This window comes from Blennius ocellaris, assembly GCF_963422515.1.
Source record: "Blennius ocellaris genome assembly, chromosome: 8".
NCBI lineage: Eukaryota > Metazoa > Chordata > Actinopteri > Blenniiformes > Blenniidae > Blennius > Blennius ocellaris.
In genome coordinates this window covers 7,179,249-7,197,149 of record NC_137657.1, presented here as the reverse complement: position 1 = coordinate 7,197,149, position 17,901 = coordinate 7,179,249, and the positions used below count along the sequence as shown (strand labels likewise).

The 17,901-nt window shown below is 43.3% G+C and overlaps 1 protein-coding gene across 2 annotated transcripts; it reads right to left on the bottom strand.

Moving 5' to 3' along the window:
* Positions 1-1,444: 1,444 nt before the first annotated feature.
* Positions 1,445-17,281, bottom strand: mios (missing oocyte, meiosis regulator, homolog). Of its 2 annotated transcripts, none has more exons than XM_080500233.1 (12): positions 17,168-17,281; positions 15,389-16,255; positions 14,791-15,291; positions 13,625-13,712; positions 13,222-13,476; positions 10,470-10,639; positions 9,294-9,359; positions 9,007-9,165; positions 7,218-7,370; positions 5,373-5,577; positions 3,945-4,074; positions 1,445-2,768 (listed from the first exon to the last, which is right to left on the bottom strand). In XM_080500233.1, exons 2-12 carry the CDS (start codon positions 16,205-16,207, stop codon positions 2,678-2,680), a joined length of 2,637 nt encoding a protein of 878 aa, XP_080356359.1. In that variant the 5' UTR covers positions 16,208-16,255; positions 17,168-17,281; the 3' UTR covers positions 1,445-2,677. The 2 variants fall into 2 exon arrangements, with proteins under 2 accessions (XP_080356359.1, XP_080356360.1); XM_080500234.1 differs by lacking the exon at positions 17,168-17,281 and adding an exon at positions 16,886-16,934.
* Positions 17,282-17,901: the final 620 nt, after the last annotated feature.

Sequence of the window (17,901 nt, the reverse complement as noted above, 5' to 3'; positions counted from 1 at the left end):
GTTCATTTGTTTCTGCCATTTTGATTTTTTTTTAAAAACACAAAAAACCGGACTCAACTCAATCAAAACAAACTTGTTTCCACCCATTCCAGTGAAAATTATCTGGACTGTTGTGATTTGTTTGTCATGCATATCAGGTTAAGTCGCATTAAGTGTGAGGGACACATGATTTGAATCCTGCTTGCATGAAGGGCTATTTGAAAACTAATTTTTTTTTTTAAAGCAAGCACACATTAAAATACACTTTTTTTCTGTTTTGTGATCCACTTCAGTTTCATTGTAATTTTAGAGAGTAGACACACCAAAATGTTCCACAGCGTCCTTTATACTTGTGTGTGTGTATATATAAATATATGTATATATATATGTATATATCCTGTTTGAATCTGGTTGCAGGCCTTTCTGTGAACTTTGCATGGTTCCTTTGTTACTCTAACATTTGTTACTATATTGTAAACATTGTTTTTATGGTTATTATGTCATGCTGTGGGTGAGAATAGGCGTAAATTACTATGTTAATTGTGTTCACCCTGTGATGGACTTGTGATGAACTGGTGACCTGTCCAGGGTGTAACCTGCCTTCATGCAGTCAGTTTGGATTGGCTGGTTGAGAAGATGATTAACTTTATGTCTTGGTATTTACATTCCTTTTTCTGCCTCTAATGCTTTGTTTTCTGTACCATGGCAGCAACAATAAACCCAAGTGAAATTCATCTTGTGCTCAAAACATTTGGTGTGACAATGGATTCAAAGGCTCAAAATTCAAGCCAACACCGAACACAAAAACTCACCATCTCGTGACGACTGGCCAATCTGTTTAGGAAGAAAAAAACAAACTGCATGGTATAACTGGAAGGTCCACTTCAGACAAGTAATTGTTGTCGTGTCAGCTGTTCTTTGGAAAGTCAAGAATGAACTTTCTCTCTGAGCAAATGGGGGTGTTGTGTTGCGTGGTTCTAATGCACCACAATATATTGTTGTCCTTCCAGGTATCCATTTCCCTGACTGCACTGATGGTTTTGCGATACTGTGGGAGTTCCCATGGGAGCCTAATGTGTGACTCAATGCGTTTTTGCACACACGACCTAAAAAAAACAAAAAAAATAACAACCCACGCCATCTGTGTCTGTGAAACATGATAATGTAAAAATAAACCATGTAAACGTATGGAAAACACCTCCATTCAGCGACGCTCCAATTTGTCAGTGGAGAATTTATTTAAAAGGCAAACACAAGAAACACTGAAAGGATGAAATTCCAGCCACACTGTTTTTTCGGGACTCTACACGGCTCGCCAATTTGTCAGCTCCACTCCAAAATGGTTCACAAAAGGGCACGCAGGCCCATAAAACCTCCCACAACGGGAAGAGCTCCTGGTGAAAGCAGCATACAGTAGCTTCTGTGCACCCCCCCCCCCCCCCCCCCGCCCCCCCCATGTCTTCTTATTCACTCCTCCTCCCTACTCCATGACTAAGTGATTTAGCCAGCTCTGGTGCAGGCCGCCTCTCACTTACAATGCCTCCCCGGGTCGGTGACTGTGCGGGGAGGGTGGCGGAGAGAGACAGAAAACCTCGTTCACAATGTGGTTTACACACGGCCGTCCCCTCGCAGACGGCGCCCATCCTCGGATTGATGTGTGGTATGCATAGTTTTCGGGTGCAATTTGGGCACCGGGGGGAAAAGGAGAAAGAAAGAAGAGGGCAAGTCTGTGTGTGCGGAGGGTGACAGGAGGGGGCGTGCGGGGGCTCGGGCTGTCTGTGCTCTCGCCCCCTCTTTGAGTCAATAGTGTTCCGGCAGCTGAGGTTCTTTATGAGGGGAACAATCTGGAGGGTCTTGTCGGAGTGCCGAGCAGCTGCTGTTTTCTGGGGAGCGTCTTTCATGGACCACAGGCCTGGAGTGGGGCTGCTGAATACAGACGCACCCTCCCGCTCTCCTCCTCGCTCGCCACCCCTACCTTCTCCAATTCCTCACACACACACACACACACACACACAGACACAGACACACACACACACACACACACACACACACACACACACACACACACACACACAGACACCCCCACCGGTAGCTGCTCCTGCACAATGCCAGAAGAAGAGTGGCACAGAAGGACATGAAGAGAGCAAGAGACTTGTTGTAAATTGGTGGCGGTGCTACTACGCCGCCTGCTCCGTCGCCCGGGGCACCGCGCTTCACCCAGAAAAATGCTTTCATGAGGTATGTGAAGATCTGCAGACGTTAAACAGCGTATTAAAAAAAAAAAAAAAACGCAAGCTCCGGACATATTGGCACCCGTGATCGGACCTTTTACAATCTGAGGTGCGCGTGGACATTTTGAACAGACGACAATAAAAGCGGAGGCCGATCGCCACAGAGCCTCTCGTGTTTCTCCTGAGTGTGATTTCCATGAGCCGAGCGACGCGCTCACTCTTCCTCTCATTGATTTAGTTAGTCCGACAAGTTATACACATGGTCTCCCTTCTTCATTTAGCGTTACATTCAATAGGCTATTTACTCAATAGTATTTCTTTCAGCCCCCGCAGAGAAGGACACTGGCACCGGGCACAGGCACAGGCGCTGCCGTGCCCGGGTGTGGAGGTGGCGTGCGCGGCGGTGGGCATGCGCGGCTTGTCTTGAGGCTGATGTTTGGCGTCACTTCCTGACAGGTGGGTCCCGGTTAGCTGCTGTCTGAAGGCACCAGGTTCCCCGTGGTGTCCAGCTGCATGCATTTACATGTGCAGGCTGACACTGGGCACTCTGTGTGGTCTCTGGAAAATGAAAAAAACGAAAAAAACAAAACACACACAACATATAAGAGTGTGCAGAGACTCGTGAGTAATTCACAGCATAGTCACGAGAAGACATATAAATAAACCAAAATAAATTTGAATTGTTCATCAATCCAAACGCAGGCTCACATTCACAACAACAGTCAATGTCCCAACGACAAATTCAACACACAATTACACATTTTGCGAAGAAACCGGATATGTGTAGAAAAGCAAGAGCAAGGAGAACATGCAGACTCCACACAGAAACGCTGGCGAAAGGGACGCGAGCCTGATATTCACGTCAGGCAAGAGTGCCAAGTAACCACTACCAACTGAGAACGATATCACGGATGCCGATACTTTGGTTTGACCTAATGCAATATGCAGAAGAATGATGGATGAGACATGAATATTGTCAGGAAATAGCTCAATTTACATATTTCACAGAGGTAACTTTTATTAAAAAAACATGTTTTGTATTGAAATAAACAGAGAAAGACTGTTCAAAGTTATGGCTTTCGTCTATTTTTATGTACCTACAATAGCAGAATATGCAAAATGCTATGTTTATACACTGAAAAGGAATATAAATGCTACACTTTTATTTTTTCTCTCAAACATTCTCTCTACAAATGTGATTCTAACTTGTGAGCAATATTTGAGAGAAATAGGTCTTTTGTGTACATCAAAAAAATGTCTTAGATATTTTGAGTTCAGCTCATGAAAAATGGGAGCAAAAACAAAAGTGTTGCTTTAATATTTTTGTTCAGTGTATATGATGTATATCAATATCAGGGAATATTGGCAATCAGCCAATCCAGCAATATGAATATCGGTTATTGGCATCAACTAAATATTTCATATTGATGCATCCCTAAATATTATTATACAAAAAACCTAAATATGAAAGAGAAAGTTGTAAAAGATATTTCCAAAACGGAAACTTTTTTTTTGGTACAATATAATGGAAATGGACTGAAAGCCTCAAGAATGCGCCATGGGCAGCGAGTTTCTTTACTGATAAGTGGCGGTGATACTTCTGAAACTTCCTTTTGTTGACATAAGGGAATCTTGTGCAAAAGTCTACATACAAATAATATTTCAAAGGTCCACTGACATGGACCTGCAGTAGTGTTGGTGTGTGTCTGGAACTTATGTGAGCTCCACTCCTACCTGAACCAGCTGAGCATGTGGCCAGCGTGTCCTCCGTGGCGACAGTTGTGACACCAGGTGAACCAGTTATTGAACTGAGCCAGCTTGTTCTCCCTCGTCAGGTCCACCTTCTCGTCCGACTTCCCAGTTCCTGCCGGAGCGGAGTAATCCACAAGTCAATATTAGCACCAATAAAGTCGAAACCATCCACCCGTGCGGCTGCGAGTTATATAGGATTTATATACGATGGCAACGAGGGAGAGGGACACTAAATGTCCAGGTGCAAACCGCTCTTATATGCCGAGCAAAGTCCACAGACTGCCAACCTGCAGATGCTCAGTCAGGGGTGTGAAACATAAGGCCTGTGGGCCAAAGAACGGCCTGCCAGAGGCTCCGATCAAAGAGCTAAATTGGTACAAAATATATTCTCCTTGAAATCCTTTCAAACATGGGTGATGCTGCCACAAAAGACAGCAAACTAGCATTAGCCTCAAAGCCCTGCTGTCAGGGTGAGTTTGTAAAAACATGCATAATGTAACAGCTATAAGAGAAGTTGTTTGGACGTTTCACTGTATTTTGCAGTGGAACGTTTGATTAAAATTGACTTTATGTTGAAATTGTAGTTATTTTATGTTATAATTGTTTGCTGTTGCCAAAAATATAGACATTTTCGTCACGTATACTCTGCGCCACGACTAAGAAAAGTGTTTAATTTAAAGGTCACCGTGCCACTATTTTACCGACTTGGACCAGTCACGGTGAAACTGGGAGGTAAAACATGTTGGACACCCCCGTGTTAAGTTATGCGCTGAATGGTCTTGGACCAAAATATAAGCAAGATAAATTCGTTCCCTATGAAGCACCCAGACTCTTCAGGCCGTCTGCTACAAGTCCACTGTGTCTTCCCAGAACCAAACAAAGTGAAGCAGTATTTAGTTTTAATGCTCATCACAAGCCAGAGGTCTGCTCAAAATGTCGGCTTATTCAAATCAGGGATGAAAACTTTGTCACAGCAGCATTCGCATGATTTTAATAGATTACTCCTTGTAATCCATTTTAAATACACTTTTATTAGCTTCATTTTAAATTCTAAACTTTCTATTCTCCTGTTATCTTTTAGATATGCTTTTATTTTCTAAATATCTTGTTCTATTTCCATGAATTCATTGTAATTTCATGTATTTCGTTGCCTTTGTGAAGGACTTTGAGTTGCCTTGTGCCGAAGATCGATGAATGGATAAAATTCACAAGACACCAATGATGATCACTGATTCTCCAAGAGCCAAAAAAGGAGAGCAGGAAAAGAAATAGAGAAAGAACAAAAAAAAAAGATAGATGGATGTATATACGTGCATCTCATCTCTGCATAAATAGTAAAGCAACCTGTGTTTGGTCGAATATTTACTCGATGAAGCGAAGCCTCATAAAGGTCATCGCACACAGCCTTACCTGGGCAATTGGAAACGGGCGTGCCCATGTTCATGAGGCAGAGGGCGCAGCGGGGCAGTGGCTTCCTGCAGCCGGGGCAACTGGTGACTTTCGACTTGGTGGGCGAGCCGCTGACGCCGTACTGGCTGAAGCCGCGGCCCTGGTGGGGCACGGCGGAGCAGCTGTAGGAGATGGACTTCCCACAGAAGTTGCAGCTCACAAACACCTGCCAAGAGCAAACACAAAGGTCGGCTGATAAGGACCGGTGGACATGAAGGTGAAACCAACAAGCACATGCTCACCAGCTGTCTGGATTTTTATTTTTTTTTTAGGTGGGGGAAAGACAGAGAGAGAGAGAAAGATATGTGTTGGATAATGCAGCAATAATCCCAACATGCTTAACTGTGATTATTGGAATATCAGGGTTGACATTACGTACTGCCAAGATTTACATAGAGCACCAGCTTACTCATAATCGCACATAAAAACCTTTTTCACTATTGCATTTCATATAAAAAAATATATATATATATAACTACAAAAATTCCACCAATGTGGAACAGATTTCTGCAGTGTTGAAAGGAGAAAACAACAAGGATCCCTAACTACGCCACACATTTTATGACTAGGACTGTGGAGCACAGCAGTGGGTGTCGAGCTTGGCTGACTCGCTCGTCAGATTGCTTGGCCCAAACTACCTGTGTTGTAACAACCAACACAAGCATCCCGTTTTGTTCCGAGGCTGGTATTGAGCAAGAGAGTGCACAAACAAGACCGAGTGCCATCATTCATGTCACTGTGTTTACAATAAAGATGCAACGTGCAACACTTCAGTTTAATGGAGGAGAATTGGATGAAACAAGTGAAGATGTGAGCTTAAAGATAATTTTAGGAGGCCTTTGCAGGTGAATCCACCAAAATCGGCAAGTTTTGCAACGTGAAACAGTCACTTTAGCCTTGCAGTGCAAGTCTGCACCACAAGATGGTGTATTGAGTCCCTCAAAGAAGCACCACTGACAAATAGCCAATACTAACAATGGTGGAATATTTTGGCAACTACACAGAAGTTTACATCACAGGCACATAAACACCATGTGACAACTGAAGCTAATGAGGAATTCTGCACCTATCAACCACAAAGAGGAGCCGAAAAGGCAAAAACAGTAACGAGACTGACGATAAAGTTTTGTTTTTTTTCAGCCTACATGCTACACCTTCTTTTCATTTTTCAGATGAAAGCACTGCCAACCCACACTGCGGCAGCAAACTCAGCTTTAACTCAACACAGTCAGTCACCCAATGAACAACATAGGAATGACTTCACTCTCACATCGGGCCCCTTTAATATTGTTTACAGAAAAAGAGAAGAAGTCAGTTTGTAGCACACCAAAGCAGCTCACCACGATGAAGTGAAAGGAGGAAGGTTTAATTTTCAAGTAGATAATTTGTCAAATATTAACTGTGAAATGTGAGGAAGTGTTGCGTTATCCAGATATTCAAACTAATCTGGCATGTGATCAAGTTTCAATTATTCCAGACATTTTTAGCCATCCTTTATCGGACTGCAGACCTTTTTTCTTTTTAATAACACATAGACCATATTTGGTAACTTCTGCATTTCTTCCCATGGTAATAATCGCACAATGATGACTATTTTAACGTGATTTTAATTAAAAGACAGCATGAGCTGCCCAAAGAGAAGCATCTTTTCTCTCTCAGATCCTCCGATTGATGCAGCTAACATGAAAATATAATCAATAAACGACAAAAAAAAATTGCAATCATCGCAATGAATGCATTCAGTTTAAAGTGACTTAACAGAACAGAAAAGTTTGACACTATTAGATAAGACCATTCATTTCCGACCTGTGCCAGGGGCTTGGAGCTGGGGTCCAGCTTTCCGCGGTGGATGTCGAACTCGGCTCGCTTGTGCCAGAACCTCCAGGCGTCCAGCAGGTTGCGGTAGTTCTCGATCCAGCACTGGACCCGGGGATCCTTCAGCACTTCGCCAGGGGAACCCTGGAGGGGAGAGGACGTTGAAGTCAAGGCTATCGGAGCTTTACACTAGCCTTGGGTTCGGCGCAGTTTCAGCAGCCACGCCCATCCCTCAGGTGAAATGTGCATGTATATCAGGTGTTTGCAGCGCTGCAGAGGTGTATATTTCCATAAGCACAGAGGGACCTGATATCTGAACAAAGTGATAAAACTATGCAAACAGAGAGTTGTATTTCTTTTGGGGTGGTGGGGGGGATAACTATTACAGACCTGTTGTACAACATTAATGCCTTGAGTGTTACTTTAGACACACAACGTGTAAAAAGAACAAGCTGCTGGATTGAGGGGCCGTCCACACCAGGAAACCGGTTCACCTAAACGTGTTGCTTTTGGCCCGTCATCCACATGAGGCGGTGCTTTAGAGGCGTGAAAACATGTTTTTTTTCTGAACTTCCCCAGAGTGGGGAAATTCAAAAACCCCGGCTCGTGCTGTTCAACCCCCCCGGGGTGTGGTCGGCAAAGTCGGCAAAGACGATCATCTGTGGAAAAAAGATGACGTGGTCGCCCCCCGCCCCCATCGCAGTCTGTGATGTCAACAAATAAACACAAACAACCACGGACTACAAGCTCCAGTGGAGCTGCAGAAGCAACATAGGCGAGCAGCAGGACGAGCGTGGCCACAGACATTATAGAACTGGAGTTATCAACAGGAATCTACTTCTAAATTTCTATGTGCTGTTTCTTTCGTGGTGTGGATGTGGCCTGAGGCTGCTTCTTATTGTTCCAGCTCGCAGTGAGCCAGTTGTGACCTTTCAGAAAAGAACAAGCAAGTTTAAGCTTGTGAACTGATCGATCCCAGGCGCGAGCGCAGATACAGTGTCATTTCTTTTCTCCATTATTGCAGCCTAGTAAATAGTCATATGTTATTTTTAATTTTATTTAGGAATATAACTCCGATGTAAACAAAGGCGTTTGGCGAAAATGTCTCATACAATCTGGAAGCCTCCTTTAAATTAGCCAAGTCTCTAAATTTGAATAGTGAGGAATGTGCTATTAAGCTCCAGTTTGAGTTCGGTTAGAAGTCTTAAATGTGTCTGAATACATTATAGTGTGAATGTCTGAGGCCAGTGTTTGGAGAAAGCTGCAGGAGTGCTTTAAAAAAAAAAAAAAAAGTTTATTTTTATCCCTTCATGCAAACTGTAAAGCAAAACCTCGGGAGAAATGAGGATTTGGTGTGAACACCCTTTGCCTTGGAGCAGCAAAAGTTCTTGAAGGAATGCACAGCGGTTGTTTTAAATCATCGCAGAGAGCTTAAGCGCAGGCTTTCTGTGGAAGTCGTCTGGTTGAAATCCTGCGTCTCCTCATGTAAACCCAGACAGACTTGATTATGTTAAGATCATGTCACTTCCAGGACCATCTGTTCTTCTTTCAATTGGAGGTAGTTCTTTCAAAACACTGGCTGCATGTTTGATATCGCTTTACACTGCTGCAGATCAAAATTTGCATCCAGTCAGACCCCTTCCGTGGCGGAGTCACAGGATTATACGACACAAGCAAAAAGTGTTTGTACAATATCAGATACATGCGCATGTCTGTGGTGTCAAACTCGTGGCTCATGGGACATAACTGGCCCACATCATCATCAGTCTGCTTGGTGTACCTTCAGCATGCAGAAGCTGGCCGTCTGGACGTCTCCGGTCCGGTCCACGTAACTCTCCATGAGATCCACGCCGTCTTTGGTGAGCCCCGTCAGCAGTATCCCCTCCAGGTTGCCCGCCTCCTTCATCTCGTTGGTCAGTTTGTCGATGTATCGAGGCAACTGCGGGAAAACAACGCAGAGAGTTGCTCATCGCATTATCAATCGCTGCGTCATCAGTCACGCTGCTGCAGGAGGGGGCGTATATTAAACAAGGAGATGGTGTGTTTTGGCAGTGTTTTGCAGTTTACCTGTGCGTCGCTGAGAAACATGCAGGCGAAGGCGACTCGATCCCGCACGGCGACACTGCTCTCGTACTACAACAGAAGCAGAACCATCCTGGTTACTTAAGTCATTGTAACTGAATTATACTTAAGTACAAAGAACTGGGTTAACATTTTAAGCATGTCAGGTACGTTGAAAAGTGGGTGTAAAAAGAGAAAGATCACTGTTCTTCAAAAGCACAAATCATATCATGATTGTAATACTTGACAACGTATTCACGCGCATAACTAATACTGTGCAGCCCAAAGAGAACCTGCCGATACAAGGTAAGTCACAATAAGTTATAATCTGTGACGCAGGATTAGGAATTAAATCATTTCAGGACTAAAAAGCAAGTTTCTGCATTAATAGGCCATAAAAATGTGAACCAATCTTCACCCAAGTCTCACTTACACAAGATCCTCATGTTGAAATGTTTATATGTTTGCTCCCGAAGCTGATAAATCAGTGTGTGACTCCCCTTTTCTGCAGGAATGTTTTTAGATTTTTGAAATGAGGTAAACTACGAGTTGGTGATGAATCGTAACAGTAAGAACAATTATTGCTCAATGCTAAAAAGCTAAATTACTTCAATTAGTCAAAAACTCAATAGAAATTTTTAAAGCATGATGAAATATACAGACTAATAATCTGTTAATTATTTGAGTTCAATAGAGATAGCGAGAGAGCGCGCCCTTTTAAGACTTAAATTGAATCATATTATTTTGCCAATTACTGCAAAAAAAACTAGAATAATAAGTTTCACATATTTTTTATTTCCAAAGTATGACACATTACCAACTGTCAAAACCAAGACAAACCATGTCCATAAATTGCCTTTCTGTCATGACCTTTTTTTGTTTTTCCAGGAAATAATCTAATGAGAGAATAAAAAAAAAAAGTAAGAGCAGAAAGTGTGACAAAACTCAGGCGAGGAAAACGGCAAAACAAAACACTCTGTCCTGATGTTTCCTGACTGGTTTTGCCAGATCTCCTCCAGTGTACCTGAACATTTCCCCCAATAAAGACCACTGAGGTATTACTTTGAACTTTTTTTTTGTTTTGTTTTAATGAAGTGGAAACAAAAGGCCGACTGTTCTGGTTTCCCCTCTTTGTTCATTAATGAATCCTCTAAACGGTTGCGATAGGCGGCGATGCGATACCAGCACTCCGTCGTAGGCTCCGGACTCGCTGGTGAGGAAGGCGAACATGACGCAGAGGTAGGGGTTCTTCAGCTGCAGCCTCAGGGAGCTGCACATCTCCCGCCACAGCGACGACTTCTCGTCGGTGTAGCCCGACAGAGCCATGGCCACCACGTTGAGGTTCAGGTCCCCTGAAGAGGACAAACCAAGAGCTTATGGAAAAATGTCAAGAGTTCATGCAACTGTTGTTAAAGCGGTGCCTCCGTTTAAGTTAAACGGCAGCTGATGTCCAAAAGAGAGACAAAGATTTAAAGCACATTCAAGCAAAAGACTGCAGCACCTTTAACCTCCATCAACGGAGGTTGTCACAGTTTTGACATTAGACGGCGTGTTTATAGGGCGATCAAAGGCCGAAACCCTGACCGATCAGACGTTCAGCACCAGCGTGACATTTCAGGAAATGTTTTGGGGACTTTTGTTCACCATCTTGCCAAAAGCGAGGAAGAAAGATCAACATGACACTGAATGCGGAGCTGTGGCCCGGAGGCCGTTAGCTTCTACACTTTGGTCCCTGCACACATTAAACAAACCAAACAAAACGTGTTAATTGAAAAGCGCTAAGAGGTAATTTGTAGGTTTCACTTATCACTATAAATCTGCATGAGGAATAAAGAGAGGAAGCTTCTTCTTTTGATTTTTACGGCTCTGAGAAAACTTTCGACACCTGGCAGTTCTTCAGTGTTACTGTGTGTTTTTGACGGTACTGAGAATCTCATGCTAGCGTGTGACACGCAGGTGGAACTTTCCTAAAAAATCAATCCAACTCCGACTGGAGGCGGGGGGCGGAGGAAACGCAACTTTGAAGCGCAACTTTGAAGCGTCAAAATTGTGCAAGTGTGTGCTGTCATTACAAAAACAAACACCACCAACTTGTGGCACAACATGAGAACTACATCGTTTTCAGAATGTTGCCGTGAAAGAACAAAACTTTTATGAAACGAACAAATAAAAACAATGCCTTTTCACATTTACCATTTTTGTCATATCACACCAGACCATTTGTCATACCATATTGGGCTTGCATTAAACGTGAACATTTTGGTTCTTAGTGCTAAAGCTGAAGGACAATGCTGGTGTTATTCGCATTTATAGTTAATGATTATCTTTTTACACGTCCACTATCTTTTTACTACTACTACCAACTGAGATGAGTGTGGCGTCTTTATCGTGCACTGTAAAAAAAAAGTCAAGCAGTACATGAAGTCATCAGAATGTTTGAGGAGGGAACCGTGGAAGTGCTGAGCAGGCTCTGTTGACACGCCTTATCTAATGAATCGCACCGTCAGGAAACACTCATTAGAACGCGCGACACAAAAACGTTTGACCTACATTGGTGGAATTTTTCTTCGACAAGACGTGTGTAAACAAACCTCCTCTCTCCTGTTTTCATCAGACCTTTGTGTGTGGAAAGTTGTTTTTTTCAAACAATTCTCCCGCTGCAGTTACGTTTCTGGAATTCCACATTTTACCCACAACCTTAATTCAATAGAGTTTGAAGAGATGGTTTGGATTTTTAACACAATTTACACCAATAAACCCAATAAAAGTCCCGGCTTCACTGCAAACGTTCCGTTGCTCACAGCAACTAGCAAAACACTTCATCATTATCACAACAGTGTCTTACCATTTAGTGTTGACAACTTTTTGCATTTTTGTTCATTTATGCAAAATAAAACCTCCTATTGAGGCAAGATGAAAAGTCAAAGCAGAATCACACAAATCTGAAGGGGAAAAGTTAGGATTTGGACGCCACCTTGTGCTTTAAGATGCAGTGGTAGATAAAAAAATTTAAAAATAAATAATAATCCAGAAAGCAATCCTACAAGAATAGAATAGAATAGAAATACTTTATTAATCTTAGAGATAAATTATTGTTTTTAAAAGCACTGTGTGAGTCATTTTTAAAGTGTGGAGGCGACACCATAGATTCACAGCGGGTGAGGTGGAGAATTTCTCCTTTCGAGAAATAAAAATAAACAAGTGGATTAAACCATTAATACCTTAAGAAAACACATTTAAGTGTAACAGACCTAAACCTGATTAGAGCAGAAACTACTTCAAGCTTAAATCAAGTATTAATTTAATTCTTTTAATTCAGTTGCGGTAATAAAGGCTTCAGAGTCAATCACACATTTATCATTATCCCTTGTCAACGATGTCAATCAACGATTGTCAATGTTTTAATGCATATATTGTCATAGAAATCCAAATATGAAAGAAAGTGCAATTTTAATTGTGTATTTTAAAAACCATTGACAGCCTTCAATCATTCGTACCCGGTGTGCTCTACAGACAGACGCCAGAGGCACAAAGCACAATTTTTCTTTCAATTTTTTTTTTAAAAACAAACAAACAATTTTGCTATAACAGCATCTATTTAGATCACATATCGCATGTTCACTTCATTTCATGCAGCTCGAGTGGCGATAGAACAACTTCAAATGAATAGAAAAGAAGAGCAGCTCCGGGCGACTGCACACTTCTAAAACATAGTTTCCATGGCAACCAGTGGCTTCCTGTTTTTACCAAACAGCACGACAAGAACTGCAGTGATGCAGAAGTTATCTTGTGGAGGCCTGCTTTAAAAAAATTTTTAAAAAGAAGAGAAAAGCGAAACCCTGATGACAGATTTGACTGTACTTGTGTGTACGAGAACAATAAGAGAATAATGTGGTGTGAAACCTTCAAACTGTTTTCGCCCCACGTCACTCACCCTTTTCAGCCGTGGCCCCCTTGTTGAGGATCTGTATGGCCCTGCGGATGTCCAGGTTGAAGAGGGCGACGGCGGCCGCCCGCTCCCACTCGTGCTCCAGCTCCAGCGTCCGCAGGAAGGTGTCCACGTCGATGTCGGGCCCCCTGCTGATCCAGCCGCAGAGCCGCAGGGCAAGGCAGCGCTCCTCGCTGTGGTAGCGCGGCACGTCCGTCTGCCGCTCCGACCCGCTCCAGCACCTGCGGCTCTCCGTCAAGCCTGAAGGCACCAGGATGTGGATGCAATCAGACGTCTTGCAGTGTGTGGAGACGCTCGACAAGCCAAACGAGGATCTAAAGCGCCTGAGCCCAGTCGCTTTTTGATTCTCGCTTCGTAAGAGTCTGAATCAGGTGTGTCGTTTTCTTACCTGTGCTGGACTTGATGATGTTCTTGATGCCAGAATAAACCACAGACTGTTTGTTCCCTTGGAGTTTCAGCTCCATGTCCTCGGCACACTGCTTCATATGTGATGCTTAACATAGGAATCCTCACAGTTTGTCACAGTATTGTATTGACCTTTCACAGCAAGAAAATATGGAATTTAACTGCACACTTTATACTGGAATTAAAGAATGAGAGGCACTTAATTTATTTTTTTGTGTCATAGTCAGGTTGTATTTTATATCAATGTAATTGGTCCTTGGGAATGTGTATAAACATTTTCTACCAAAATGAAGTTAATTTGCAGAAATATTATTCTGATTATATATTTTATGTTATATACTTTAACTCCTCTATGAAATACTATTCCATCCACCCATCCAGGAATCATGAATCCACTCTAATTGTTTTTTTTAACAATATGTGAAGAAGAAATGTCAACAACTGAAGTGTGGAAACAAATGTACTTTTTCTCCAATTTCTTACATTGTAGTGAGGCAACTATTCTGGGATTTTAGGGTACAGCTGTATACAGCAGGCAAGGACAACTGGCTCCCTGCTTTCCCCATACCTTACATACTAGTCAATTTAAAGATAATCATAATATTCAAATGTAAATATGCAAATTTCAACTCGGCTTCAAATGAATTAGCTCAAATTTACTGCATTTCAATATAAAAACAAAAAGTTAGACACATGCAATGTGTAATTTTTATTAAATTAGATGTTATTTTTCTTTTGGTAAATGTGCTGTGTTGCAATTTTGCCATCAAATATTGAAAATTGTTTGTCTTTAGTTTAGTAGTCTCACTTCACAATGGGGATTTTCACAGTTTGGGTTTTTGGCTTTTTCGGTCTGCCTTTACATGTTCTCCCTGTGCGTGTTTTCTTCGGCACTCTGGTTTCCTCTCACAAAAATATATATTTCAGGTTAAATGTGTTTTGTGTGTCTTTGTGTTTGTCCTGTAATGAACTGGCAGAATTCCCTCACAATCATCTGGGATCAGCTGTTCATCACCCTAAGTTGGCTAAGGCAGTATAAAGGAGTGATGGATGGGTTGGATGACATGTTTTGACTGACTGCTGCAAACATGTGAATTCAAACACAGTACTGCTTCGTCAACGTGCCAGCATGTCCACGACCTTGTCCACAGAAAGGATATAGAAGAGATCAAACCACAAAGACTTGAGCTGGGAATCGCTCTCTCCCGCCAGCATGTGGTTCCTCCACACCTGCACGGTGTCGTGTCCGTACCTGGACTGGGCCCTTTGTCTCATCTTCGTCGCGATGTCTTTCTCGATGGCGCTTTCCACGCCTTCGGCCGAATCCTCCTCGCAGTCGTACAGGTGCCTGCCGCAGGCCCACATGAGCGAGGTGGTGGAGCTCCAGGCCAGCGAGATGCGCTCAAACACCGTGAAGTCCGTCATGACCCGGTTGGCGGCTGACACCACCACCATGCGGTTCTGAGAGGACGGGTGCCAGGCGAAGCTGCCGATCTGGCTTTCACTGGGCTGCACGCTTCGCTCGATGATGGTGGGCTCCGTCTCGTCGCCGATGGGCGTCGGGGTGTGCTGCATGTCGTACAGGCGGATGATGTTGCTGTCTCGCGTCAGTGTGGCGAGCAGGCCGGTGCGGGTTGGACACCAAGCCACCTGGCAATAAGAAAAATAAAGGTTTGTTTGAGTGACCACTAGATTTCCAAATAATGTCGCAATATTCCGAAAGTACTACCCCAAATGGCCACCGTACCTTAGTGAGTGGCTTTGGTTGCTCGGTGAGCGTCAGCACAGGCTTTTCAAACTTCCTCAAATCCCAAATGGCCACCTGCCCCTCGAAGTAGGAGGCCACACGGTCGTGGAAGTGCGGATCGACAGTCACCCCCTGGATGGCCTTGGTGTTCACGAACGTTTTCTGGCTCGTGTTTCTCAAGTCAAATATTGCGAGGTTCCTGTGCATGCCGGCAAGCAGCAGCTTTGGGTCCCGGAGCAGCCAGCAGAGGGACAGGCACGCGTCGTTCTGGCCCAACTCGTACAACGGCTTCGTAACTACCGAGCTGGAGTCCAAGTCCACGGACGAGAGACGGATCTTCTCGGCCGTGACGCTGGTCTCCGGAGCAAACTTGCTGCTAATGTCCCATATGAGGACGGAGAAGTCCGCCCTGTGTTTGTCCAAGCCCGCGGCCAGCAGGTTGCTGTCCACAGGGTTCCAGGCTAACGTGTTGCATTGACGGGCATGTTTAGGCACAAACTCTTTCCCCACCAGCTCTTTACATGTGGAGTTGTGGCTCTGGCCGAGGCTGGTGAGCACAACCCTGCCGTTAGCCTGGCCCACGGCCAGTAAACACTCCGGTTCATGCTTCGGGTACCAGGCCACACATTTCATATAAGGGGTGTCAGAGTTAATGGCGAGTAAAGTAGCAGCAGTTTCTTCAGAGAGGGGGAGCGTGCCAGCTTTCGCCTCTGCACTGCCCACAGGTCCGATACGGTAGAGTCCCAGCTCAGAGTCGCAGATGACATAGCGGTCCGGGTGGTGGGGAGACCACAGGATGTCTGGCTTTGAGCCACTCATGATTCAGAGGCAGCTACAACGGTTTTAGAATAACCAGACTCCTGTAATCTGGAAATTCGAGAGAGAATTCAGAACAGGGAAATTAGAGAGTGATGCATTTTTCTCTTTAATGAGCTCATATGAGGATCCTTTATGTTTCAGTATGATGGGATTATAACGACATTATTGCCGTAAGCTGTTCACCTCAGTACGTGTGTTTGTAATTCACACTATACGAATAAAGTTGATACTTTCAGGTGATTAAGGCTGTCTTTTCAGTTTTGCCCCCTGAAACCACCACGTGGCCCACAGCAGACACATTTTAAACATGTATGATATTGAGGATCGTTCAAAATGAATAAATCTCAATATAAACCAATCCACCTCAACACAACTGCAAACTAGTCTCAAGATCGAGCATACATTTATAAAGGAATGGTCTATAAACAGTGTTGCTCTTATAAACATAGGATTGTTTGCAAATCTAAAGTCCTGGTTTATGATCAATTGTATAAATGTACCTAAAGAAGTGTCCGAATAGTATCTATTTGTAAACAACCCTACGTTCAAAGACACATTAAATGATCCTGCAGTTCCTTACACAGTCATTATTGTCTCCACTTGTCCAATTATGAGAATATATTTAGTTTGTTATTGTTGATTTCAGAATCGGTCTCTCATTAGTATTATTACACTTACGTTAACTTAAATAGTTCCGTCACATCTCCTGATCTTGGCTGAAAAAAACTACACTTCCTGTATTCTAAAAAGCGATGTGTAATGGAAGAAGCAGCGATCCAGCCAAGTATCACGTGTTTTACTCGTTAAAAGTGAAGTTTGTTGACATGCTAACCTCACTGAGCTAACATGCTAACACGTGAAGGACGAGCTAAAACGTGAAGGTTTCGCTTCCGCTTCTCCAGCAAACAGTCATGAACCTGTGACAAATGTGGAACATATTACCAATGGCTTGTTACTTACGTAAGAGGTTCAAACGAGGCGGTGAAGTTAGATTTAAAATACACATGTCAAACAGGGAAAACTACAGGAGACTCAGAGGATGTTATGTGTTACACCAAAACACGTCCGTGTCGCCGTAAAGTCACATATTATTGAGTTCCGCTTTTGGAGTTCACCGCTAGATGGAGCCAGGGGAATAAAAACGGTGAGAATCTTTTTTTTTTAATGTGAAGTGATTGATTACAAGTTGTACTCGGGGTTATTGCACCGAATAATTAATATTTTGGGGGATTCGAATAAGGAGAACATAACCACTATTTTTGCTTTCAGCAAAAAGTGAAAAAGTGAAGTCTCATTTGTGTATTATGTCCACAACGTCCAAAAAATACAACCAATAACATCAAAGTGAACAGCATGCTACAAAAATGTGGGAAATTACCAGTTCGAGGCACTGAATTGCCTATTGCAAAGCCTCTTCACTCAATTTCACACTTATATAATGTTATTTTTTTTTTTAAAAGAATGGGGAACCTTTATTAAAACGATTGCAGTTTTCGATTTTCACTTTTCTTTGTTTTGATGAGCATGTGTCACGTTGACTCAGTGAGATCGGTGTGTCTCATACAGTAGCTACACCCTGCAGGAATGCAGGATTCACAGTGTCACATAGTGCTGAACTGGAGGAGCTGGGGAAAGTTGGAGCGGCCCCAGAGTCTCTGCCTCTGCTTCACAACACTGACTGCACATCAGCTGCA